Source organism: Protopterus annectens, chromosome 8.part0 (genome assembly GCF_019279795.1).
Source record: "Protopterus annectens isolate FY-2018-M chromosome 8.part0, PAN1.0, whole genome shotgun sequence".
Lineage (NCBI taxonomy): Eukaryota > Metazoa > Chordata > Ceratodontiformes > Protopteridae > Protopterus > Protopterus annectens.
In genome coordinates, this window is record NC_056741.1 from 780,717,134 (window position 1) to 780,744,422 (window position 27,289).

The 27,289-nt window shown below is 36.2% G+C and overlaps 1 protein-coding gene across 3 annotated transcripts in view; it reads left to right on the forward strand.

Annotated features, from left to right (window-relative positions):
- Nucleotides 1–27,289, forward strand: part of LHX9 (LIM homeobox 9) — a 67,831-nt gene that overhangs the window by 8,561 nt on the left and 31,981 nt on the right. Inside the window, exons 2-4 of one of the 3 annotated variants that reach the window (XM_044080250.1) lie at nt 1,843–1,961; nt 3,403–3,605; nt 4,472–4,836. In XM_044080250.1, coding sequence (XP_043936185.1) covers nt 1,845–1,961; nt 3,403–3,605; nt 4,472–4,836 — 685 coding nt within the window. In that variant the 5' untranslated portion in view covers nt 1,843–1,844. Of the gene's footprint in view, nt 1–1,413; nt 1,962–3,402; nt 3,606–4,471; nt 4,837–27,289 lie in introns of those variants that run through there. The other 2 variants (XM_044080249.1, XM_044080251.1) reach the window with 2 other exon arrangements.

Genomic DNA, 27,289 nt, shown 5'->3' on the forward strand with positions numbered 1-27,289 from the left:
AAGCTACCACATCAAAACTAACTTGTGCACCATGATTGTCTTGGAATATGTTTGGCTATCCCCATGAGGGAAGAGAGTGGTATACATAAATTAATTCACTAGACAACTTACAAATACCAGTCCTATAACTTAATAATAACAAAGCATTAAAAGAAGTAGCTAATAATAACAAATACATTCACCAGTCAGAAAACGGCGAAGTGCAGAAGACACATAGTAAGGCATCACGGCATATAACTTTATATGGTACAGTTTATAGCAGTGGTACACTGTATTGTGTGGAATTATGCTGACCTGGACCAGGGCCCAGGTTAATGTATGGGAATAAGTAGTAGTCGAGACAGAACAAAGTTTGATTAAAAAAAATCAAGAAATAACTATTTCAGCTAATGTCAAAAGATTTTATTTTTAATCCTCGTTGTTTTAACGTTTTAATGTTAGGTTTTAATTGGCATCGACAATGGTTGCAACACTGGCAGTCTGCTCAAGTCCATGTTAGCATGTACAAAGTTATAGATAATTTGATGCATGTATACATACTACATACACAGAACACAACACCCAAAGGACAAGGTGTGTGTGTGTGTGTGTGTGTGTGTGTGTGTGTGTGTGTGTGTGTGTGTGTTTGCATGCATTAGTATTTGTTTTTCTTGCGCACTTGCAGCACTTAAATAAATACAGGTACCTGTAGCAGTCTGATCTTACACGCATTTCTGGAGTTTGTAAACAGGGAAGGAGGTTGAGGAGGAAAGAGAGTTGCTAGAAATCGTGTAGGTTCAGTAATATATCAAACTAAACAGGTTCTGGGTTATTGGACAACAAATACACATATATATATATATATATATATATATATATATATATATATATATATATTCATCCTCGCATGGGAGTGTAAGTTTCTGCCCTAATACACAATTTCTAAATCATTATATTATTTTAGCATCCATTAAAGAAAAAAAGCAGCACTGATATATTCATGAAAAGGGTAAAGTGCAGTTTTCTGCTACCGAAAATAATGCAATATATGTTTTCATTTAACAAGTGATATACACTGCAATTATTTGGCAGACTGAATGCTAACAAAGTGTTACTGGTCCTGAAAGCATTTTAAGTAATTTTCCTATGAGTTATTGAACCTACTATATTGTGGAACTTCACAATTTTATGTGTCTGTATAATTATTAGACTGCATTATTTTTACCACTCTTACTGTAAACTTATGGCAAAGTATCCTAAAGCTTAATATTTACGAGAACAAAGAAATTAAAAAAACACCACCCAACCCAGCCACAGTCACTTGTCACAGTTCACACATCTCATGGGGTTGAAAAGATGACTGTGAGGGTTTCTTTGTTACATGACCAGAAATCAGTGACAGCTGGAAGGGAAATAACTCCTCCTACCAAATTATCCCAAAATGGGCAGGCTTAAGTTTCGTAACAAATTGGGCACAGCTCCTGTATCCAAACAGTCCCCCAGTCGAACCCAGGGATACAAGCGGAACGTTTATGAGCCCTTGGACTGAAGAAAAAACTGTCTCTTTGCTGCTTTCTCAAGGGTTTGTAATCTGTGCTTGCAGGTTAAGACTGCTGTCTATTGCATGGATTTCAGTTGTGGCTTCTGTGTGTGTATGATCAGTCTAAGCAGTGGGGTAGTAGGTGCCGCTACTATTGCTGTAGGAAAGCAACACTCCTGTTATCCCTGGGTTCTCGGTGGGACTGTAAAAGCACTTGGAAAGGCGCTGGAACTGTGAACTTCTGGGGTGCGGTGGGTTGTATTTTTATATGGCAATCGTGGGGTGCAGGGCCGAAGAAACAACTTGTGCTTTCCGTTCCTCAGCCATGCTGTTCCACGGCATCTCCGGGGGCCACATTCAAGGCATCATGGAAGAAATGGAGAGGCGATCCAAGACTGAGTCACGCCTTGCGAAGGGGGTGCAGATCAACGGTCGAGACACGGTAAGCACTCGCCTGTAGACAAACTGGCAGCTTATGTTGTGGTTTGCTTCAGATGAATGTTGATTACTTACATTTCTCCTTTACATACTTTCGAATGTGATGTAGAACCGATCACAGAAACACAGTGCACACTCTTTTCGGAAGTCAACTTTCTGTTTGCTTACTTCTTCCTCTCTCAAGTTGGATAGTACTTTCCTAGTATTGTAAACATGTTGACAAGTATAGAGAATTGTGCAGGCTATCGTTTTGATTTAGCATTCATTTACTTATCTATCTACTTACATATTTTTATAGTATCGAAACAGCTTGCGGTTTGTTTTATAGAGTAATGCATGTACGAGTGTACACACCAACTTCACTCACTAAATCCTTTTGAATTAACATTCTGCTAACGTTTTTATTTGAATTTGTGCTGCTTATATTGCAACACTGACATTATCATAACAGTATTATTCATACCTCTCAAATATCCAGATTTTCGCATAATGTCCAGATTTGTGCTTCCTGGCAGTAGCACCACACATTTGATGTTCAGACTTCATATCCTTCAGAAAATGTTTGCTAACACAAATCCTGTTTTATAATAACATTTTAAGTTTATAAGAGCAATATTTAAAGCTGTCCCTATTTGTGGGCCTTCACCCCCCCCCCCATCATTTTAGGCTTTGCCCAGATTTCATGGGCTAAGAAGTTGAGAGGTATGAAACCACTACAACTAGATTAATTAATAACGTCGAAAGAGTAATTTGATATCAAGGAGAGTCTGAGGCACAGTTGTCAGAAGGCACATCTATAGTAGTTTTTGTTACATGCTAAAGTGAAGTTCATGTAAGAAATAAAAACCGTCATTGCCAACGAGTGAGCAGAAAAGTACTGCGGCTCACAACAGCTTTGCCTTCTTTTTGGGATCAAAGTAGCAATTGGGGTTTGTGCCAAGGTACAGATACAAAATTACTCTTGGGCCGTTTTAACACTCGCACAAGTATTTGTAAAATATGACAGTCAAAGACATTGAAACAGTGAAAATGTAATGTTTTCCTTGTCCGTGAAATTTTATTTGAAACTAAGGCTTAATACTAACACTGGCATGCATTTGTTAAAAATATTACACAACTAGAAACAAAACGTGTTCAAACTTGACATTATAGTTATAAGCACTACTGGCTGAAGTTAAGAATTTTTGGTACATGTATTGTAAAATGCCACTGAAAATGTTGAATAGCAAAGTAAACACACACGCACACCCAAATAGAAAGTTAAACGTCAGTTTTGCACTGTAAATGCACCAGAAACAGATCATTTGATAGTAACAATAAAGTTGATGTGCTGTTGAAAATGTTCAGTTTCTGTTTGCTTCTGGAAATGTAGACAACATAAAAAGTTTCATGAAAAAATGAAAATAATTTCACTGTCTGTTTCATTTTGTGTACCTCGTTTGCAGAGTATGCCACCACTGAGCCCAGAGAAACCAGCCTTATGTGCGGGTTGTGGAGGGAAGATCTCGGACCGCTACTATCTGCTGGCTGTAGACAAGCAATGGCACCTCCGGTGTCTTAAATGCTGTGAATGTAAACTGGCTTTAGAGTCCGAGCTCACTTGCTTTGCTAAGGATGGCAGCATTTACTGCAAGGAGGATTACTACAGGTACTCAACTTATCACCATCTAGCAATGTAAAACTTGACTTTTCTATTTAGCAATTAAATTAAGAGACGTCCGTTGAGTTAATGCATTTTGTTATTTGTTTTTAATTTCTGGAACATGATGTGCACAGAACAAGGCCATTCATCATTCAGCTTGTATAGCAAATTTGCTGGGCGTTTGAAAATTTAGTAAGACTCAGTTCATCACTGAAACTAATCTATAGAATAGCTTCTTTTATATATTTTTTTATTCTGATTAAAATACTTTTTTCCTGATGTACACCTTAGAAGGTAAGAGGAACAAGGGTTAAAGGGCATTCAAATAACTACAGATGACCATAGCCATTCATATAACTGGAAATTTTCCAAAATTAAATGCAAATATACACATCATGTTTCTGCTAGACTTTTTATCTGACCGAGTGGTGTATATCACCAGAAGTATTGCTCTGAGACTGAAAGAGGAAGATATTTTTTTTTTTGCAAACATTTCAGAGTTGCCTACAGTTACGCAGGCTTACACTGCATCCCGAAAACATATTGACCATAATATGACAGGCTTTCGTTTGAAGGCTTGGTTGTATACTATATTGATAATGCTCAATAAAGTTCTGCAGTTAGTGCTAGAAAACATTTGCAAGAAGTGTACTTTATTTAGAGGGTTTTCTTCTGAAATGCAGTGATTCTGAATGGATTGCCTTTTCCCAAACTCTTGCTTGCATCCAGATGTTGTTTTGCTTTGTTCTCAGTAAGGTGGGGTTTACATTTAGCTATATTTATTACATACTTTTTTTGCTTGTCTTTTTTTTTTCTAAGATGAGGCTGTCGAACTTAAAGAAGCCTATTTATTTTCCCCTGCTCTCTTTCAGAAGGTTCTCCGTGCAGAGATGTGCCCGCTGCCACCTTGGCATCTCCGCTTCTGAGATGGTGATGAGAGCCCGGGACTCAGTCTACCATTTAAGCTGTTTCACGTGTACCACTTGCAACAAAACCCTAACCACGGGAGACCATTTTGGTATGAAGGAGAACCTGGTGTATTGCCGGGTGCACTTCGAGAATCTGCTGCAGGGAGACTACCCACACCCGTCCTTAAACTACACAGAGCTGGCTGCAGCCAAAGGCGGAGGGCTTGCAGCATTGCCTTACTTTAACGGCACTGGCACAGTCCAGAAAGGAAGGCCGAGAAAAAGAAAGAGCCCGGCTCTTGGGGTAGACATAGTCAGTTACAACTCAGGTAAGCTTAAGAAAATCCAAGAATAGTATGTCATTCACATGAGCACAGAAGAAGATAGTAAGCTCTTTGCCAGGTCCGAAGCCATAAGAACACAACTATGAGTTTGTTTAAATGCACATGAAAGATAAAGAACATGCATGGATGCATGCCTCTCAACTTCTTTGCTCAAGAATTCTGGATAAAACCAAAAATAATGGGGGGGGGGGGGCAAAGTCCAAAACCAGGAAAACTTTAAACTTTACTCCGATTCACTTACAAAAAGCTTATAGAACAGGTTTTATATCAACACGTGTTTTCAGAACAGTAAGACTAGACGTATAAAACTCTGCCTGGCATGAATGACTATATTACTTAGAGATTCACGGGGGGGAAAAAATCAAAATTTTAGGAAATAAAAGCAACTAAAATATGAGGCAAACGAGAAACGTTCTGAAAAACCAGGGACAGCTGAAATGTATTAAATGTAAAGGGGTAGTGCAAAGTGAAGATTTTTTAGTCTAACTTATTATGCATTGCTTTGAAATAGCAAATTAAGAAAACTAAGAGAACAACAGTACCAAATGGCACAGTGAAACGACTGAAAGGGTTAGAAAGCCCCAGTGTGTTGTGTGTGTGGGTGTGTGTCTGCATCTATATCTATCTATCTATCTATCTATCTATCTATCTATATATCTATATATCTGTATGTGTGTCAAACAGATTCTTATGTAGTAACATGCAATGATTTTCCAACCTTAGGGGTAAAACATTGAACAACAGGAAAAAACTGTTACTTCGTGAAGAATCAAACATTGCTTAGAAGGGGATACTTTATTGAAAATAAAATGTCCAGTTGTTTATTTCATATGTTTTATTTTCAATAAAGAAAACGATAATTTATTGCAAATAAAATATGCAGTCAATTGCCTGATTACCATGAAGTCTCAGCTGAGCTTCTGCACATTTCCTGGTTCTTATTCTTGATTTCATGGAGTCTCAGCGAGCAACGTTGTTCCTAGCAAAGTATCAGTTTTCCTTGCGGTTTAACACACACACACACACACACACACACACACACACACACACACACACACACGAGACAAACATGTCTAACCATGTACTTTACTGTATACAAAAATAGGTATAGCAGTTAAATAATTTTGCAAGAACTGGTCTGCAGTCGAAAACTAATGTTAACAGTCAAACAAAGTATAAAAGAAGGACGCGTCTGCAGGGCAAGGGAATAGCTCTAGGGGCCATTGCTTTGGAATCCTAACTTTCTTTGCTCAAATAAATGTTATTGCTTATTTTCAAATAAGAATAGTCAATTAATAATATAAATAATAGTAATAATAAAATAATAAAATTACAAAGAATAAACAAAGCAAAGTGTTTACAATATATGCAAAGGCCTGAATTCCAAGATTAAAATAACTAATGCTCCATCAAGAGATTCTTCTTTCTCGCACTTACCATTTTTACTTTAATTCTTTGGACATATTGGACAATAAATCCTAACTTTTTGAGCTCAACTGGATGGCAGATTTTCTTCGCACATAGTTCACGTCTCAGCTGTCATTTGTATCTGATTATTACAATGCATCTGTATGTCAGCAAGGTGTCCCGGATCCTAATCCCCATCTCCCTTTCCTACCGTCTCTGAGGTTCTGCCCCCAAGCTCTTTTCCCATTCCAGGTAGAAAACTGCGCTAAGAGCCAGGTCTATGACAGATCATAGGTTTATGTCAACAAGGTTATTTTAGATTGATAACATTAGAAACACTACGACAGAATTAATGTAAGCACACATTTCTCAACGGTGGCACAGAAACTTGAGTTATGTTTTAAAATATCTCTGCGGCTTTCTTTGAAACCCAAAGGTATTACGTTTTACGTTTACCTGTCAATGCGAAGCCGTGACTTTTTAAGGAGCAGAATAATGCTCAAACATAGGGAGTAATAGATACCAGTAGTAAGTATATCCAGTCGGTAATGATTCTTTCAGTATGTAATCCGTTCCATTAACAAATCACGAGAAACTGTTGTGCACAGTTGTATCTGCTATCCTTTTCCGCATACAGCAATAATCACAAATAAATAATAGAACAAGTTAATAATAATACTAATAAGAATAATAATTAAAGTTAGCGAATATGTGAGCTGGTTCTTAAATGCATGTTGCTCTACCTTGCCTTGCACTTTTAATTGCGATTACAGAAAATGTGGTGGCAGGCATGAGACAGAGGGGCAGTGTCTCTTGTTTGCACCTCATAGTTATCTTTAGCTAAACTATGCAGGGACGCTGTTTAATTTCTCCCATTAAGCAAGACCGAAACAAAGATTGTATCACTTCTGTGTCACTGTTAGACAGAGGCACAGTATACTAACCTCGAAAAAGGGCATAGCAAAATAAATTTAAAATGGGTGGCGAAAGCCAAACACATTCTGGCTAGGCTTATAAATGCCCTAGGGCAGATAGCCTAGTATGAACCTATGAGAACACTGATTCTTAAAAAGAGGTACACAAAATGAAGATTGGATGCAGAAAGGTGAGGTAAGAAGGTATGCAGGTATATACAGAGAAGAACACATAGACTGCTTTATTTTTAGATATTCTTAGAATTCATTTTAAGCATTACAATACTTCTATGGGGAAGTATTACTCGATTTCATTTGTACTGTATTTTACCATTCAGCGGGCATCTTGAAAGACGACGCAATGCAAAGAAGACTTAGGTTCAGTGCCACTTTAAATACCACTTCGTTGACAAGTTCACACCTAGCTTCCAGCAGACACTTTCCCCGGAGGAACCGCAGGGTTCCATTTTACATCAGGTTAGAATGCAGACATTTTTTTTTTAAATTTAGCGTTACATTTACAGATTTTCGTTGTGAAGAAGGACATTTTAAGCGTACATGCACTATTAAGTAACTGAATTAAGTGCATTCGTTCCTTGCCATTAACGTCATGAGATTAGGGTTGCCACCTTTTCAAATGCCCAAAGTGGGACTTTTTTATAGAAACATGAGATTTTGCGGGACAAAACATACCCACAGCCAGTGCAAAGGACATAACTTTACTTTTTTGCCAAAATAAAAGGTTACCATTATAGCATTTGAGTTGCTTATGCTATTTTATATAACATTTAGGTGCTTCAGATACAAAATGACTTTTATGCAACTGTTAATGAAAACTTAGGAAATGTTTTTTTCTCCTAAAATCTCAGGACATTTGCCATTTTTTTCCGCAGGACACAAGTGCCCAAAGTGAGACTGTCCCTCACAAAGGGGCAGGTGTTAACCATACATGCGATCTATCTTTTCTTCGTCTCATATCGCCTTTCTGGCGTTCCCGCAAAGGTTGACGATATAGGCATACTTACCCAACTGCTAAAATTCATTCTTAAACAGATGAATAAAAAGGAAACAATGTAAATCACGGATGGATGACACTGGTGCAGACATGATGGAGGAAGGCCTGACACACACGTACACAACACTTACTTGTGTTTCCTTCCCGACAGTTAAGACATTGATTTACATTTTTGGAAAACATCATTCCATTCCATTAAAACTTCTCATTTCTCTATAGTACCTTCTCTTTTCCATTCTCCCTTTTCTTTCTTAGTTTCGAAGAGGACAATTTATGCACCACATCCTATAACCTTAACATACACATTGCACTTCTTGGGATTTTTTACATAACCTAAAATCCGTGCCTCACTTGTAAAACATAGATTATTTTTTAACATTATAAAACTATAGTCCAATGTATTTTTTAAAACACTGTTATAAGTTGAAAATGCATAGAAAGGCATATCTGGCTGTATGTTAGTTTATGTGTAAAGATTTACGTTTTGGCAAAACGATTTATGTAAAATTAAATGCAAGCTTTAATGGCTATTCAATTTTTAGGAATTTTAGTTTATACAAACAGCTTCATATTTTTTTTAGATATTACCACAGAGCGTTATTGACTATAAGGCCACCTTCTTTCAATACGGTGAAAAGTCCTCACATGCATAAAGGGTTGCTATCATGCAAGTTTCAATACACTGCTCTTAAAAAAACAGTATTCATTTTTGAGGTTCATAAATTAATGCAGAGCCCCAAATATTTAAAATGGATTATATAAAGGCATTCTTAGTCAAACTGTTTTTGTAGTTCTTTAAAATGTATAATTTTGCTTCTGGTTTTCATTTCCATTATACTGATTTTGTAAACGAGATTTAATATGAGAGGTTTCCTGCATAATTGTTTTTACTCACTAGACCACTATTAGAGACCATTCTGTTTCTGTAAGAGGGGATCCTACAGCAAACCTTTATTCCATGGGAAGCTATATTTTTATTTATTTGACATTCGTTTAACGGGAAAGTCAAACTGGGGCCAGAAATTGCCCATTTTCAGCGGAGGCCGGGGAGAAAAGCTCCACAATCAAAATCTTTCAAAAATCAAGTACAGACAGTTTAAATCACAAAGTATCATGTTACACTACAAAACATCGAGTACAGATATTTTAAATCACAAAAAATCATGTTACACCACAAATCGTAAGAGTGAAAAAGCAGAATGAGAATAAAACATTTAACATATGTTTCATAATAAAGTGCAATGAAAAAACATGAGCTGGAGAAAATAGGTGAAGAAAAAACTCAGTAGTCATATTATTTGTTACATAGAGTAGCATGTGGTAAACGAGACTTTAGACAAATTATAATAAGATATTTTAAAGAGAAATAAGAGATTACATGATTAGAGACAGTGAGGGTGAATTGAGAGATGTATTCGCATGAGAGACGGTGTTCATATTATGGTTATAGAAGGAAGAAGATGGAAAGAATAAGATTATAAATAAAATGTAGCTTAGGTGAATAGGGAGGCAAGAGGTAGAGGAAAGGTCTGAAGAGATGAGTGCATAGGCAAGTTAGTGGAAAAACAAAATAAAGAAGTGGAGTAGGAGGCTGGAGAGGTTGTGAAGTGTGTTTTAGGTTGAAGGGGTAAGAGAAGTATAGTAAGTTGACCCAGGACTGACACAGGAGCTGGCCCACGATTTTGTAAAGTACTATTTTAGGGAGCATTTAAAGGTGGGCAGATTAGTAATAATTCTGGTGGTTAGAGGTACAGAGTTCTATTTTTTGCTACTGGTTATGAGTATAGGCTTTGTCCAGAGGATTTACGGTTCATTGGAGTTTTATTCTGTATAAATGATTTAGTTTTTAATAATAGCCTTACAAGACATTAAAAAAATGAAACTCTAATACCTGCATGTAAAACAATTATATCAGAAGTACAACTGTAGATCTTATATTCCACACATCCCCATGTAACAATTTCATATTATAACGTATCAAAACATTATTTGCTAAGTATTATAACACTCTTATATATATATATATATATATATATATATATATATATATATATATATATATATATTCTAATTATTTTCTACACAAATAATTAGGTTTAGACAATCCTGAAGGACTGAGTAAAGTGAAACTCATGTACCTCATGCATGCTCTTTTTTATAGATAAAACATTATATCTGTTTCCATATTCTTCTTTGTATTAATCCACCCAGCGAGGACATAAAAACATATATAACTCCCACCTCTTTCTTTCTTCTAATAGCCAGGCCTCATAATTCCCATCTAGAGCTATTTTTCTTCAGGCCTCATAATTTCCATCTAGAGCTTTTTCTCATACATATTTTATTATCTGCACAGAAACCTCCAGACTTTCTCCCCTTTCCATATTTTAGTTATTTCTCATTTCATTCAACACACCAATAGTCTCCTTTTTATTGTACCATTCCACTGACCTTTACTTGCTTGTACTCAATTATACAAAATAGTCATTTGCTACTGCTTTATTATAAATTTTTATTGAAATCTGCTTTATTTATACCATCTCTTCCGAGCCTCCTCACATTCCCACCACATATGTAAATTGTCTGCCTCTAATTTACCACACCTCCAACATTTTGCCTCAATGCATTTTGCTTCCTGTTTAAAACATGCATGGTAAATAATGCTGAGCACTGCATTATTTTAGCTATAGCACTGATTTTGTCATGACGCAAAGCGCATACAATTTTAGGTTGTGGTATAATATTGAACAATTGTCTAAGAAAAGAGGTCAGAGGGAGAAGATAGGGAGACTTCCTGATGTTCTAAGGTCTCAACTAGATGCAATGTGAAAAGATGACAACATTATTGTTTTTTTAAGGCATTGTTATGCATCAGTATACCCTATGCCTTTTAGATGCACTTCTGTAGTTTTAGGTCACAAGAATTTTTCTTGTGTTGATAAATGATGCATGATAAATGGATGCAACATCATTAAGGTAAAACTTTTGGTGTGGAAACTGAGTAAAGAATAAGGCATAATAGTGTATCTAGCACAAAATTCTAATTGAAGGCTAGATACATGTAGTGAAAAACAAGGCCAGTGGGTAAGTGCATGTAGCCTCTAGCCATGCCTTACAACAACCATAGTGTGCCACATTGTGTTGAGGAAATGACTAAAGATGAATGTGGTTGAATTTATTCCACTCACTCATTAAGGAGTTCCAGTGAACAGCTAATAGTTTGATTGCTGAGAAACACAGTATTGTTTCAATGGAGGTCTTGATTTGTTGAACTGCAATCATTTCACTAGGATATTCATTTGATAAGAAAATTAGGCTATCCATTATTTGCATTTAATTCATTCTTCTTTCAGCTTTTCCTGGTCAGAGGTCACCACAGCAGATCACCTTGTCCACTCATGACATGATTGGCAGTGGAGTTTTACAGCGTTGAGTTGCCAGCCCAGCACCCAACCTTCCACAGAAGGCAGACACACGCATGCCTAGCTCCAATTTAGAAATTTCAATCCACCTACAGCATGTCTTTGGCATGTGGGAAGAAACTGGAGCACCCAGAGGAAACCCACGCAACCATAGGGAGGACATGCAGACTTCGCACAGAAGGCACCCCAGCCGAGGATCAAACTGGAGAACCTCTTGCTGTGAGACGGCAACACTAACCGCTGCACCACCATGGCTGCCCTGGCATGTAATTCATTAATGAATATATATATGACCCGTGGTAGTGGTGCTGCGGTAGTGTTGTCGCCTCACAGCAAGACGTTGGCCCGTTCGATTCTCAACTAGAGCGTCTTCTGTGTGGAGGCATGCGTGAATGGGTGTGCCTTCGTTGAAGGTTGTGCATCAGGGCTGGTAACTCAGCATGTAAAAATCCACTACCAAACATTAGCAGACCGGAGTTCCACTGTGGTGACCCCTAACCGGGATAAGCCGAAAGACACAACAACATATATATATATATATATATATATATATATATATATATATATATATATATATATATATATATACACATATACACACACATGTCTTAAGGGAACAGTCAGTGATTAATGTTCAAAATGTGTTATATACACTGTTAAAAAGTAAACAAATGACCATTAGATGAATAATGGGTTATTGAGAAACAAGAAAGGAAATGGCATAAGAAGCATGTATAACTAGGAAAGATGCTTGTGCATGATCCATAGTCAATCAAAAGCACCCACTGTTACAGTCAGTCTCTTAGAAGTTGTTAATTCTGGATCAATATGCATTACAGAATTTGTTGATGGCAAATTAGAGCGTGTTTAAGGTGAAAAATCTAAAGAACATAGTAAGAGGAATGCAAATGTTTTCAGCATTAATCCCATATGATTATTTAAAATCATTTTAGGAGTAATTGGCAGAACTCTATACATAAAATGTTTTTTTACATAACATATTTTAATTCCTACAGGACTGCATTTTATAAATACAGTATAAGAAACAGTAGTCACTAAATGCAGCATTTAACCTTAAAGCTACCTAATTTAATTAACTCAGCATAGAAATTATTTCCACGTGACTTTGATTTAAGTCCTTGTTAAAGCTCTGCAACACTCATTGCTTCAGTGCTTACAAGTCTTAGAATGCCCAGTGGAGCTGGTGACCTACGAACCAGAATGATATGGTCATAACATCATTCTTGTGCATGAATGAGCGCTGCATTTGGTGTGTGTGTGTGTGTAGGGGGCACAACTGAGTCGGACTTTCCAACCCATTTTCAATAAAGCCATAATGACAGTGCACATCTTGTCTCTGATGGTGCCTTATTCAGTAACCAGTCCTCCATAAGATGCATTTTGATATGTAGACAAGTCGCATAAAAAATGAGCAAGGTCATTGGTTTTGTTTCTATATTGATTTGCATTGCCTACATAATCACCTATAGAACAGAGTTTTTAAAGATACCGTAAGAAGCATGAAAACAAAGGAAGAAGGAGACAGAACTATCAGAGCACGTATACAACATTTAGCCAAGACATTTGAAACTGTTTCTCACAGAAAGAGTAGTGGAAAAATGGATAGGATACTCATATGGATGGTGAAGAGAGTTATACTTCTACTCATCAGTTGTCATAGTGTAAAATTAGTTTTGCAAAATAAGCATTTCCCCAGAAGAAAATATTTACTGTCGGAAAACATGAACAATAACAAGTATGGTCAATTAAAAATATGTACCATGCCATAAAATGGCTACTATAATGATAAAAGGTACATCAATAATATTATCATTAATATTATCATTAAAGTATTTTAAACAGGAAAATGTTTTAATTATAACAGTATGCTTTAATCCTAATATTTACACAGATAAGATCATGATGCTTTTTAGGGTTTTACATGAACTAATGCCTTTTCACTTGACACAAAAAGTCTTATATACTGGTTGAAATGTTGCTCAGACAAACTGAAAGTGTATAATACTCTTGCCTATTTTTATTTTATTTGCATTTTTTTCCAGGGTAGAACATTGGTCTCCATGGACCTTCTTCAGACTCAGCCAGGGAGCTGTGTCTGGTTAAGTGAGTTGCATAGTCACACAGTGAAGGCTGAGGGAATCAAACCTTGCACCACTGGACCACAGTAAACAGTGCCTTAATCCTTTAAGCCAAATGCTAGACTGCTTGATGATAGTGTCCTGACCTCAGTAAAATGTAATGCTTTGTCTCTCAGTTCATCAGAGGATCAGCAATACATTTTACCCTGGTATTCATTCTAGACTGCAGTACTTTCTGAGCAAGCTGTCCTTTAACCTGTAGTGTTGTTCCATGAGCTCTGTGAATGAAATAATTAGAGGAAGCCTACTCTGCACTGTAATTCTCCTTGCTGAGCCACTCCTACAAATAATGGTGTCATTGTGCTGTAATTATCAAAGAAATAATACAAGTTTCGGTCTGTAACTTAAAGTAGTATACTCTGATGAAAGTGTATACAATTACAGTTTATGAGCAAACCATATAAAAAAAAAATAAACTAAACAAATAAAGCTAGTGAACTTTGTGTGTGTGTGTGTGTGTGTGTGTGTGTGTGTGTGTGTGTGTGTGTGTGTTTGTGTGCATGCGTACTGCGCATGTTATTTTATTGCATTTTTGTAACATGATGCAAGAGCTCAAGTCTGCACATTCCTGGCATACAAACAATTCAAAATGAAACAAACTAAGATCAGTTTAAATCAAGTTAACTAAAGATGACCATTTTGTTCATCAATTAAACATGTAATAAACATGCAAAAATATACCCATCAGTTACAAACATGTGATAAACATGCAAAATATGCCCATCAAATACAAATAACATTTTTAATTGAAGTGTATTGTCTTTTCATAAAATTAAATTTTTTTTATAATTATTCCCAGGAAAAAGCACAGGAGTATATGGGTCTATTATCATATGAACAAATTGCACAAATTGCGAACGCTTATAATGTCGAACGTACAGGACCTCAAAGAGCTTTTTCTGAGATTGCGGTACAGTGAAGAATGGGATATTTGCCCTTTTCTCACTGTAGTGCGATCTTGGAGTTGGAATATATATTTAGCAGGGGATGTGGGGGGCACAGCCCCCCACAATAAGAAGTTCAAGGTCCAGTACATTCAATATTATGAGCGTTCGCAATTTGTGCGATTCGCTCATATGATATAGACCCAAGTATACTACCTTCACATTTCCTAACATGCAAGCCTTTGCTAGCTAAGCTTTGTCCTCTAAACCCAAATCTGTACACTGATACAGGCAGGTTTCCTGACATGTTATCTTGCCTTGTCTTGACCAGCGTACTTTACCACAGCATCCAAAAATGCTGGCTGCCGCACTTGGTCACCTGTACTGCTGACTGCTAAAGTAGCTAGCAATTCTGATGACTTGTCTACTCATGAGTTCAAAATCAAGTGACTCTTGTCATGTGTGGTGTTCCTATGGCCCTGCCCACAAGCTTTTAAAAGCTGATGTTGTTTCAGACAATGTTGTCACATATCAAAATGTTTACTGAAAATGTGCTGTACAGTTGTATACTTCAGAGCGAACCAGTGAAAAAATAGCTGCAAAAAATATTAAACGTGTGTCTGGGGGGAAGTTCACTATAGACACAGACATGTTGTGCTTTATTAAGGGGAACTAACTGATGTTAAGATACCAACATTTTCATTTTTCCAACTTTCTCATCAGATATGCCCAATCAATCATTATGTTTATCTGTGCAGTACATTAACAGCCTAGACAGGCAAAGACAATTCATAATTCATGTGCACTAATGAGGGATCCCAATTTTTTTTCTGCATTTGCAACTTCATATAACCACAACTGTGTTAAAGTCAATGGCAATTATCAGTTAATCACATTTTCTCCAGTGGTATTCAAATACATATTTACAAAGTATCAAAGTCAAGTTAAAGCCATTTACAACACAACACTCAAACACTCATGTATGTGCTGGACTGTTAACATTGTTTGGATATTTTGGCTGACTCACAACTACTGGTTCAGAGAGGGTGAGATTGTATTGAGCACAAGCATAGTTAACAGCAATATTGTGTTTGTTTAACTTATCCATTATTAATATCTGTGCAGTTGCTGTGTCCTGGGAATTCTATACTACATACATGTACTGTCAGCAAATGTCCAAGATTAAATGTACAAACAAGTGATGCCACAGTTTAATCAATATATATATATATATATATACACATACATATATATATATATATATATATATACACATATACACACACACGCACACACACATATACACACATGCACACACGTGTACACCTCAGTACATATCCCTTTTCAATACTCATTTCATCCAATTCAGAGATGCAACAGGACAGAATATATTCCAACAAGCAACAAGCCTAATTTTGGAACAAGTTTGGATGTCACACTGTTCCATCATAGGTCATAGAGCTTATATACCTACATGCCCATACCATACACCCTCAGTCACCCATATACCAAGGGCTAATATGTCATAATTAACTCAGTAATGCAGCACTCACCATGACTTTATATGAATTTATATTTGGATATATATATATATCCCATATATATATATATATATATATATATATATATATACACACACACATATATATGGGTTCATTACATAATCTCAAAATTTTGAAATATCGAATTTCAAAATCTCGAGACTATATAGCCGAAACCCCTAAATGCCGAAAGACCAGAAGTGCGAAATTCAAAATCCCGAACGTACAACACACATACATCACACACATACACATACACACAACTTCCCCCACAATCAAACATATCATCCTATACTACAGATAAGCAGGGGGGAAAGCCCCTGTGCACCCCCATGTGGGGGGCTGCACCCCCAAACCCCCTACTTAAATATACTAACTCCGAGATTGCACAACCAGACACAGAAGGGAAACTCACACCCACACATTTTACAGTCCCTCACACATACACATCACAGTCACAACACACACTGACACACACTAACGCCCTAACCAACACACATACATAGATACTTACCTGAACTTCCACCTATCCATCAACAAACCACAACACCAGAAGCGCTACTTCAAAATCTCCAAACATCAGGATTTTGAATTTTGAGCTTCTGGTCTTTCGGTATTTAGGGGTTCCGGCTATATAGTCTCGAGATTTTGGAATTCGATATTCCAAAATTTTGAGATTATGTAGTGATCCTCATAAATATATATATATATATATATATATATATATATATATATATATATATATATATATAAAGTACACACACAGATATATATGCATCATATTTGCACACAAATACATACATATATGTGCATAAACGTTTATATAGATAATTACAGATATAGATAAACACACAAACAAGCAAATGTTTTTCCAAATATATTAAAGTTAAACATGCATGAACTATCCAAGAGGACCATGCTATGATAGATATCATGAAAAGTTAGTGCAAGATGTCCATTTTTTGAACATCCGCCCCCAATGCATATCTTCAGAGCAGAGAAACAGACAGTCAGATGCTGCTGTGAATGCATGATACTTATACAAGCTGTGATGTGTTAAAATTATATAATTTATACTTTATAGGCATAATGGTCATGACAGAAGTTAACAGCCAGCTTTTTTCCTGGTATAAAAAATGGAATGTGTTGATGCGTGCTTCCCCTTGGTGTTCCAGTTTCCAGTTTCCTCAAATATTCCAGGAACATGCAATAGGTTGATTGGACACTCTAAACTGTCCATAGGTGTGTGTGTGTGTGTGTGTGTGTGTGTGTGTGAGTGTGTGAGTGTGAGTGTGAGTGCGTGTGTGTGTGTGTGTGTGTGTGTGTGTGTGTGTGTGTGTGTGTGTGTGTGTGTGTGTGTGTGTGTGTGTGTGTGTGTGTGTGCGCGCGCATGCGCGTGCTCGTGCACAATGGAGGAGCAATCACAGCAGGGCTAGCCACCCAAAGCGAGAACATTGTCTCTAGGTGATGGTCACTGTTAATATGACACACTAACCCTTTGTGCAAAGTGGGGAAAAAGGGGGGGGGGGTCAGGTCACAGATAAATGTATTAATCCTATGATAAGAAAAATGACATGGAATTTTTACTTGCTGGCACACACTATAAATTTAATTAAACGGGAAACTCACAACTGAACCAGAATAATCTGCCATCTCAGAATTCTAATTTCTGAACAACCTCCCCAACCACACTTGTCCTCTACAGCCATCCTAATAAGTTAAGCTAAGCATCCTGGTTTAGCATGACTAAAAATAATCTATGTATTAGTATGTGACTATGAATATGTTTTGTAAGTGCAGGTATGTTTGGTAGAGGGTACATATATATATATATATATATATATATATATATATATATATATATATATATATATATATATATATATATATATGTGTGTGTGTGTGTGTGTGTATGTATGTATGTATATGTATATATATATATATATATATATATATATATATATATATATATATATATATATGATAATTTAATACCTTGTAAATGTCATTTTACGACATCATTTGAAACTTTCAGCACAGTGCATTGTAGAATTAAACACCACAGCATAAAATACTGATTTGCAGTATAGTTGTGTGCACTTCTGTTAAGGGGCATTTTTTTATACATCTGTTGCTTTGCAATATCTTAAAAGCAACTATGCATATTTTTTATTTAGGGTATTGTATAAGATTTTTTTCCAAAAACTGAAATTATCTACATACAAGTTGCTTTCTTTGAGTTGGTGTTACTGTGGAGTTGATATATATAAGTTTGGAGTGTGTGGGGACTTGCTACCCCCTCCAAAACACACAAAAATGTTTTTTGACAGGTTTTAACAGCGAATGCAGTTCAAGGATTCCAGTCCTTGATAACCTTGATAAATTCACTTTTGTCCACTCATAGTGGAAGCTACTGCTAGTAATAACAAAGCAAAAAGCTCTTAGATGAATGGTAAGAGCTTATAGTATTACCAGACTTCACAAGGAGTGCAGCACTGTAACAGCCCTATTTCAGATTCAGGGGAGGAACTTGGATATGGGGTCTATGAATACTACTGTTTTTATAGATCTACTTAAAGTCTTCAGCTCACTGTCTTACTTTACCTACATTTGGTCTTGATTCATCAGCTCTGACCACTAATTCTATAACTGCTAATATAATTTGTCTTTAAGGATAAAGTAAATGGTTCACTCCTCTGTCTCAGACTCTCCTCTCTCTCTCCCTGTCTCTAAACTATGACATTGGGGCTTTCCCAGTGTTCTGTATTTGGTTTTCTCTTCATTCTCCTCTGTGTAAAAATTATTCACATTTAAAAGCATATAAGTGGCACAGATCTAGGCAGTTTTATATTAGCTACAGCACAACTTATCCTAAGCTATGTGGTGCTTCTGCTGAGTTCAGAATGATATCATCTACTGTGCTTATGGCTGATAAAACTAAGGCTATTCAGTATGTTCCTACTTAAGAGATATCTTACTATCTCTTAAGTACTAATGCCTTCCATTTTACATACACTATAAAACATTAAATTAAGGCAACATATGCTATTTTAAGCTTGTTGTCACCAAAAACAAAGACCAGTTAGCAACTTCTAAATACACATTCATCCCCTAACATGAATATTGCCTTCTGCCCATAAATCTATCCTCTTTATCCAGCACTTGACACCACAGAAGCAAAGTGAACAATCTATGGGATTGCACTACTCTCTCCACAATGATAGTTTCATAACATTTCCCTTCTCAGACTAAACTCTCTGCTCATTCCATTCAATGTGGCATTATTTTGTTGTGTGCTTCCATTTAGCAGTACACATTATACATCTTTAGCTCACTCCCATCAGATTTTGAGCCCCTAATTTGTTTTATCCTTTTCTCAAAACAAATTCTCTATCTCTCTTTGCAAAACATGCACAAATTTGCTGAAATTTGCTGAAATTTGCTGATTCCAGTAAAGCCATATCTTTGATCAGTTCAATTTGATGGAAAGCCCTCACAAAACAAACCTTTACATGTGTGAAATAAGTTCAATTTCTCAGTTCTCTCTTCCCTTTGAGGAGTACCTGCAGGCAAAAGGAGCTTGCGGATGTTGGAGTAGTAAGTGACTGAACCCTTATCATAAATAAATGGATTCTGTAACGCTAGCTAGTAAGTAGATTGATAATCATGACTAGAGACATATTATAAACACTGCAGATATTCTCTCATTTTGTTTTTATTCTTACTAGTGTTATATTTCCTTTTTTCATCCTGTGGTTTATTCTATATAGGAAGATTAAATTGTTTTTATGTTCATTTCTCTCTTGTGTACCTTCTGAGCTGTGCCTGAAAATTGTCCATACACTTTGTTCTATTACCTCGTCAGAAAAACAAAAGCTAGATGGATAGAAAGATAGATAGATAGATAGATAGATAGATAGATAGATAGATAGATAGATAGATAGCAAACAGACAAATGAACAGATAGTGACATAGGGGATCTATGTCAGTTTATCAAAAAACACAATGTCGAAACCCATATGGTTGAGACCATATGGTCGACAATGCAGTTAATCATAAAACTGACATAAATCCACACAACACTCACCAACAACACAATGATTTGGCAGGGGGCGAGCCCCTCTGTACGCCTCATACCCCCTGCTAATTATTTATAACAACTCCAAAATTACATTATTGTGGGGAAAAGGGCAAATTCCACAGTCTCTACTGTATTGCAATCTCAGTTAGAACAGTACAATGAACCAAAGGGTGGCCACGGCGGCACAGCAGTTAGCATTGCCACCTCACAGCAAGAGGTTCTCCGGTTCAATCCTTGGCTGGGGTGCCTTCTGTGCGGAGTCTGCATGTCCTCCCTGTGGTCGTGTGGGTTTCCTCCGGGTGCTCCAGTTTCCTCCCACATCCCAAAGACATGTTGTAGGTGGATTGGATACTCTAAAAATTGGCCCTAAGTGTGAGTGTGTGCATGTGTGTGCCTTCTGTGGAAGGTTAGGCGCCGGGCTGGCAACTCGATACCGTAAAAACTCCACTGCCAATCATGAGCAGACAGGTGATCCGCTGTGGCAACCCCTAACTGGGAAGAGCCGAAAGAAGAAGAAGAAGAAGATAGTCTTGACCATATGGGCTTCAACAATTTGGTCCTTCGGCCAATTGACATAGACCTGTCACATAGGTCTATATGCAACCATGTGAGTGTGTGTGTGTGTGTGTGTGTGTGTGTGTGTGTGTGTGCGCATGCGCGCACGAGCTACCTGTGTGTGTGTGTGTGTGTGTGTGTGTGTGTGTGTGTGTCTAGGTGTCAGTGAGTAACAAAAACAAACATACATACAGACAGACAGATCACCTGTACACTGACAACATCATGATAACTAGGCTTCTGACCCATTAACAAAGTCAGTGCCTACCACTTACTTCTTACATTGCTTTGATATATGAATTATACTCCTAAATTGATCACTTCTGATTTCCTTCATGTTGAACCTCAAGACTTGTTATACCCTATATAGTCACAAGAAATTACTGCATACACTCATTTAGTCAGTCCAAAGCGATCATTAAATATTTCAGATCACTTATTTACCTACTGATTACTTATAAGGTAAAACAAGAGGTGATTGTAATAAAATCAAAAGTTCTCCACTCTACATAATTTAACACTTTTTCAACTAGCACCATACTTTTATGGTGCATTACAGATGTCTTTCCTTTTGTAATTGTCATCCACAGCTCTCTTCATTTTGAACCAATAGCTGGTGTTTTGTTTGTGGGTATGACCATAACTTCTGATGGTCCATCACCATCTGCTTCACCTGCTGTAGTAATGAGAACCTCTCTGGTAGTGCTGCTAACTAACTTACCTCCTGTTCCCATCCAAACAAAAGTAACATGTGTTGAGTGTTACCCTTCCCATTTGTTGCATCTAATTTGTATCTCATAAAGTGATTCACAACAAGAACATTATTATTCCCAGATTGTCTGCCAACTATTTGCTTTAATTACCTTGTGCCCTGTGCATATAGAAAATGTTCTACTGTGACTCTGGAGTTTCTCTGAATTACAGGCTGGATTACATTCTGTTGCCTCTTCCCTGGAATACTAGCTCACTGCTTAGTTACTATGAAAATAAAAAATAACGGTTATTATATATCAGTAAAGCAAATGCCTTCAGTCTTACCTCCTGATCATTACAGACACACATTTTTCTAGATCAGGTAATCTGCTGTAAACTTACCTAATTCTCCTTTCCTTGAATCAGCATTGTTTATCTCTTTTGAATTCTTAAGTATGCCAGAAAACAAACAAACAAACAAACAAACAAACAAACAAACAAACAAACAAACAAACAAACAAACAAACAGACTTTGACCAGACTTTCAGAAGCACAAGTGCCACCTTAGTTCTAATCCCTCACTAGATGTCCAGCTATGTGATATCTATTACAGATTATGGTCACTTCATCTCTGGTTGTATCAAGAGTTCTAGTTTTTCTGTTTGAACACTACTGTACTTAATACTTCTGTTTGTTTAATTATGTGGAATAATTGGCATCATACATATGTCTGTTTCCTATGCCTGCAATTAAATATTCCTACTATGTAAGCTTATATTTACTACTTTGCATGCCTTTATGGTGAAAATATATGCTGTATTCTTGCCATTATTCTTATAAGTGTCTTCTATTAAAATTTTAGCATACTAAAATTCTTTTATATCATCATCTTCTTTATATTCTGCTCAGCCTGCCCCCCCCCCTAAGCAATCCTTTGCAGCTTGGGGTCTAGCTATATTTCCTAATCAAGAGTTATCCATAGCCTCTGCCTTAGTATCACTGGGTCCAGCATCAGTACATGCCTGCATAGCTCTCCTTATATAACTTCTCCCATTGACCCATTACATGCCTTCTTTCCAAGGAAGTTACTTTTTTATTTTATTTACACCTTTTAGTTTTAAGTGAGAAAACATGCATTTTCTATGTTCTCATGTGATTCTATATTCTTTTTCACTTTCATCTCTCATTTTTCTGTCCAGCTATCCCATATTGCTAAGAATTCTTCATTGTACCTGTGCCATTTTTTTGCCCCTAGCATCCTATCTCAAATTCTTCTCACCCATCCCACAGTGATTAACCACTGGTCTATCTGTTCTGGTTAGTCTCATCTATACTGGTGTTGCATTTCTGCTCCTTTACCTTTAACCAAACTGCAATTTCATCTTGTGATTTTTTGTTGGGGATTATTTACTTGTCGCTTGACAACTGACGTGGAATCTTTGGGATATCACCTCTCTTTTCAGTGGCATTATATTCTGACATCTAAGTAAATATGACAGCTAGATAGCTAGGCAAATACACATGCAGGCAGTTAGGTGGATGGCATTTGAATTTTGCAGTTTACAGGGTACATTAAGCATTCATAGGACTCAACTACATCTTAAATGTAAGGCCAAGAAAAGCAATTGGCTCTAACAATCTTTTATTTAATATACTGCACCTGAATTTGTACAATTAATTTCTACTATAATTTCAAAAATGAGCAATATAAGGATAATCATTGCTGCACAGAGGCATTTCATTTAAACATCCTGGATTTTCTTTAAAAGATACATAACTTAAATTAGAAATCTTAATAGTATTTTAGTATGTATGTCATTTTTGCCTATAGTGTTTATGATCCACTGGATTACTAGATTATTGTAAAATACATTTGCTTTAAAGGTGATACATGGTATCATTGAAAATGAATATTGGATAACAGCTTTCACCTGAAAATAAAAATAATATATTAAAACTGCATGTTCAGACATATGAATTGATTATAATATAAAGGTAACGAACAAGCAATAGCTACATAACCTGAAATACCTCTGTATGTTAATCAGTAAAACTCAAAATGTTGGGCTGTATTATCGGGTTCTTATATAATATTCTACTGCCAAGGAAAATTGTGCAATATCATTTCAACCAGATGTTTGCATTAACTAGAATTATTTGATTAACAGAGAGATTAAAATAGAGAATTCCAGTTTATCTGCATATATTTGAAGTTGGTGATTAATGTCTCACTAGCTGTAAGAAATCCTTAAGATTCTAGAGTCTGATTGTTACAAACACCATGTGAAATATCTTAATACTGAAATAGTTGAACTATATAAGTACCATTTAATTCTTTTCATTTGGTCACTTAGCTGCCCAATATAGTAGTAAGAGGTAATAAGACATTTTCCCATTTATATATTCACTATTTTAATATTTTTTTGAAATGCACTTACAATACACTTACTGCATGACTCAGATGAATTCAGACTCCAGTTTCATTATTTATTAAATGAATGCCATATGTTTTCATTCTCTGACTTGTATTATTTTAGTAATTATGCTGAATGCATTGCAACAGACTCGGAGAACAGAAAAGGCATGATAATTGACTGAAAATGATTGCCTAAACTCAAATCCTCAAACAAAATTTAAAGGGACACCCCCGCCCAAATAATGACAAGAAAACCAACAATCCTTGTAGACCCTGCAAATAAAAGACTATGTCCCTGTATTCATTTAGTGAATTCATCTAACATTGTGTGTTTGCAGCAGTTCTGGGGAAAAATGTGTGATACTGGCAGTCTCACAGAATGAAGTCACTACTGAGGGAGTTCTTTCTTTGTTGTTTTGATGGTACAATTCATTCTCATGGGTTATCTTCTAACACTAGTTTGCATTATCACTATTTATGTAACAAACTGCTATAGATTTTAATAAAATATTACAAAGCCAGGTTTCCATTAGAATTTTTTTGCTCATTAATTTAAATTACATACCACAGGTATCTTCTATGTTGTTAACTATTTGCTTACATTTTTGTCCAAATAAAACCACTGTAGCTGTTGCCAGGTATGCATATATTCTAGCAATATAATATTTGAAGAAACAGTAACAGTAGGAGTGCATATATGCAGAGCTGACAGAATATAGTAAAGACTAATTTTCAACACTGCATGCCTATAAAAGTGTTCTCAGCAAACATCAAACTGTGATAAGACAATGTAATGTAATAGATTGTACTACTGCAGAATACAATATTAATATTTAAGCAATAATTCACAGCAAACTATAACTTATTGTATGATATTCTTATGCCTTATTTCCTTAGTAAAGCATAAAACATAATTGTTTTATATAATTCTTGTTTTTAAGAGTGCTGCATATTATTATTATTATTACTATTATTAATTATTTTTAAAAGAAGTAGAAGAAAGAAAGAAAACAGCCCGTTTGTAATACTGTTGACATTTAACTATCAATTCATTTAATTTTGATTGCTGAGTAACTTCTCACTGAGCTGGGTTCTTTCATAACAGCAGCCTGGGCAGATGGACTCCACATGAAAGTGACACAAAAGAGCACAGGAATACAAATAAATATAGTTAAGCAGATTAGCAAAGATAAAAACACATTGGTTTTAGTAATTTAAGACCATCAAAAATTCAGAACTCTAGTCATAGATGAAGAAGGCAATTATATGAGTGTTCACAACTCTTCTGTCTGTGAAACACTCTGATAACAGCCTGTCCTCAGCAGATGACTAGGAATAGGTCTGAAATGGTCATGAAAAAGAACAATACTGGAAGAAAGGCACAAGTAGTTGGAGAGAAGAAAAATATCACTTCATGCCTGCATCGCTGGCAACATGCCTGCACCGCTGGCGACATACCTGCATCGCTGACGACATGCCTGCACCGCTGGCGACATGCCCGAAAGCTGCTCGATGAACCATGTCACAGAAAACAAACCATCTTCAGCCCCTGCTCAGTTTCTTAAAGGATAAGCTGTATGAAAAAATTCTAACCTGATTTATAATATAACAGCAAACGTCAGTCTGTTCTAGACAAGTGGGTCTCACCAACATTGACTGACTGAAAACCTTGAAAAAGAAACTGCAATAGCAGCCTTCCTGAAAATCAAGGTGACTTTTACTAAAATGCTTAAAAACACTTTATTTTCTTATGCTGGGCAAAACCTCAACAGTTCCCTGATTCAGAGAATTGTTCTCCCTGAGGTCATCTCTCCTTACTTAATATAATCAACACCAAGGCTGCAGAACTCAAGAGTAAAAGGACCAACAGCCTTGCAACCACCATCGTTGAGACATGCAAAGGTCAAAATAGCACTGAACTGTTGGCAAAATGCATTCTTCAAAACACTTTGATGTTGGTACTAGTTTTGCTGCCAAGTTCACAATGAAAACAGGAATTGTAGCTAGAATTATGGAACAATGACGTCTCTCTTCATTATTGTGGTCTTTTTTTTATTTCCTAAAGGCTAAATGGTGAAGGAAGTAAAGATTTTAAGTAAGAACATGTCACTGTCTTCTTGAGCTGCTAGGATAAGTAGTTAAGAGGCAGGCTTCAACAGTGGGCATAGGAGATATATGAAAGAAATCATTAACACTCTGAGGGAAGACATTAGTTTAAAATGATTGCAGTGTTAATACAGTATAATATGTGTGTGTGTGTGTGTGTGTGTGTGTGTGTGTGTGTGCGTGCGTGTGTGTGTGTGTGTGCTTGTGTGTGTGTGTGTGTGTAAATACTGAAACTGAGTTATATTTAATTCATGTTTGAAAATGTAAACACAATTCTGATAGAGACTGTGGAATGTGGAAGAAGGGTGTCACCAATGACAGATGCTTGATCTCTGTTTTTTCTTACCATTGAGTACATTGTAGAGCCAACTCTAATTTAAAATGATGCTTTACGTAATTGGGTTTATTAATTATTTTACTCCTCATTGCAGAGTTCAGTTTTTCTTAAAATACTCTAACTAAATAAACTTGGTTAAATGTATACTTCACAAGTTTACCATATCTAACCCAAGTGAAAATTTAAATATTGCTTTCACTACTGTCTACAGTATGACCAGAGTAACACTTTGGAGGAACTTGAAAAGTGCAAAATATGTATATTGTTTTTCAAAGATAATACATTATTCCAATGTTTCATATTTTCAAATCTCTATACCATGTATAGTCACTATACAGTTTTTCTTCAGTAATAATTGGAATGGAAAAAGTTATAGCTCACACAGGTAACAGATTACTTCTATGACCTCTTTTATCAGTCTCCTTTCTTTCCTGTCCCTTACCTCTTGTCACAAAAATGTGGCACATAAATGGTAATATATAGTATTAAATTCTTTGTTCTCCTATGACAATGGACAAATTATCTAGTTTGCCTACTAAATAACCAAAATAGGATACAGACAGTTTTCTATGCACATAAGTGTGTGTGTGTGTGTGTGTGTGTGTGTGTGTGTGTGTGTGTGTGTGTGTGTGTGTGTGTGTGTGTGTGGACTTCAGCAGCCATTAAAAGTAGCTGACATTAAGGTACACACAGATAGATAAACAGATAGACAAGTAATAGTCTGCTGTGTTTATTGTAATAAAATAGTCTCTGGAGTTATCTTTCAGTTTAACCTGAGATTTATTAACAAGTGAACAAAACAAAACAAAAAACATCTAAAATTTAAGTTAACTTTATTAAGAAAAGTACTTTCTTGTAAAAATTATATGAGCAACAAAACATAAATCCATTTATGAATGCACAGAGAT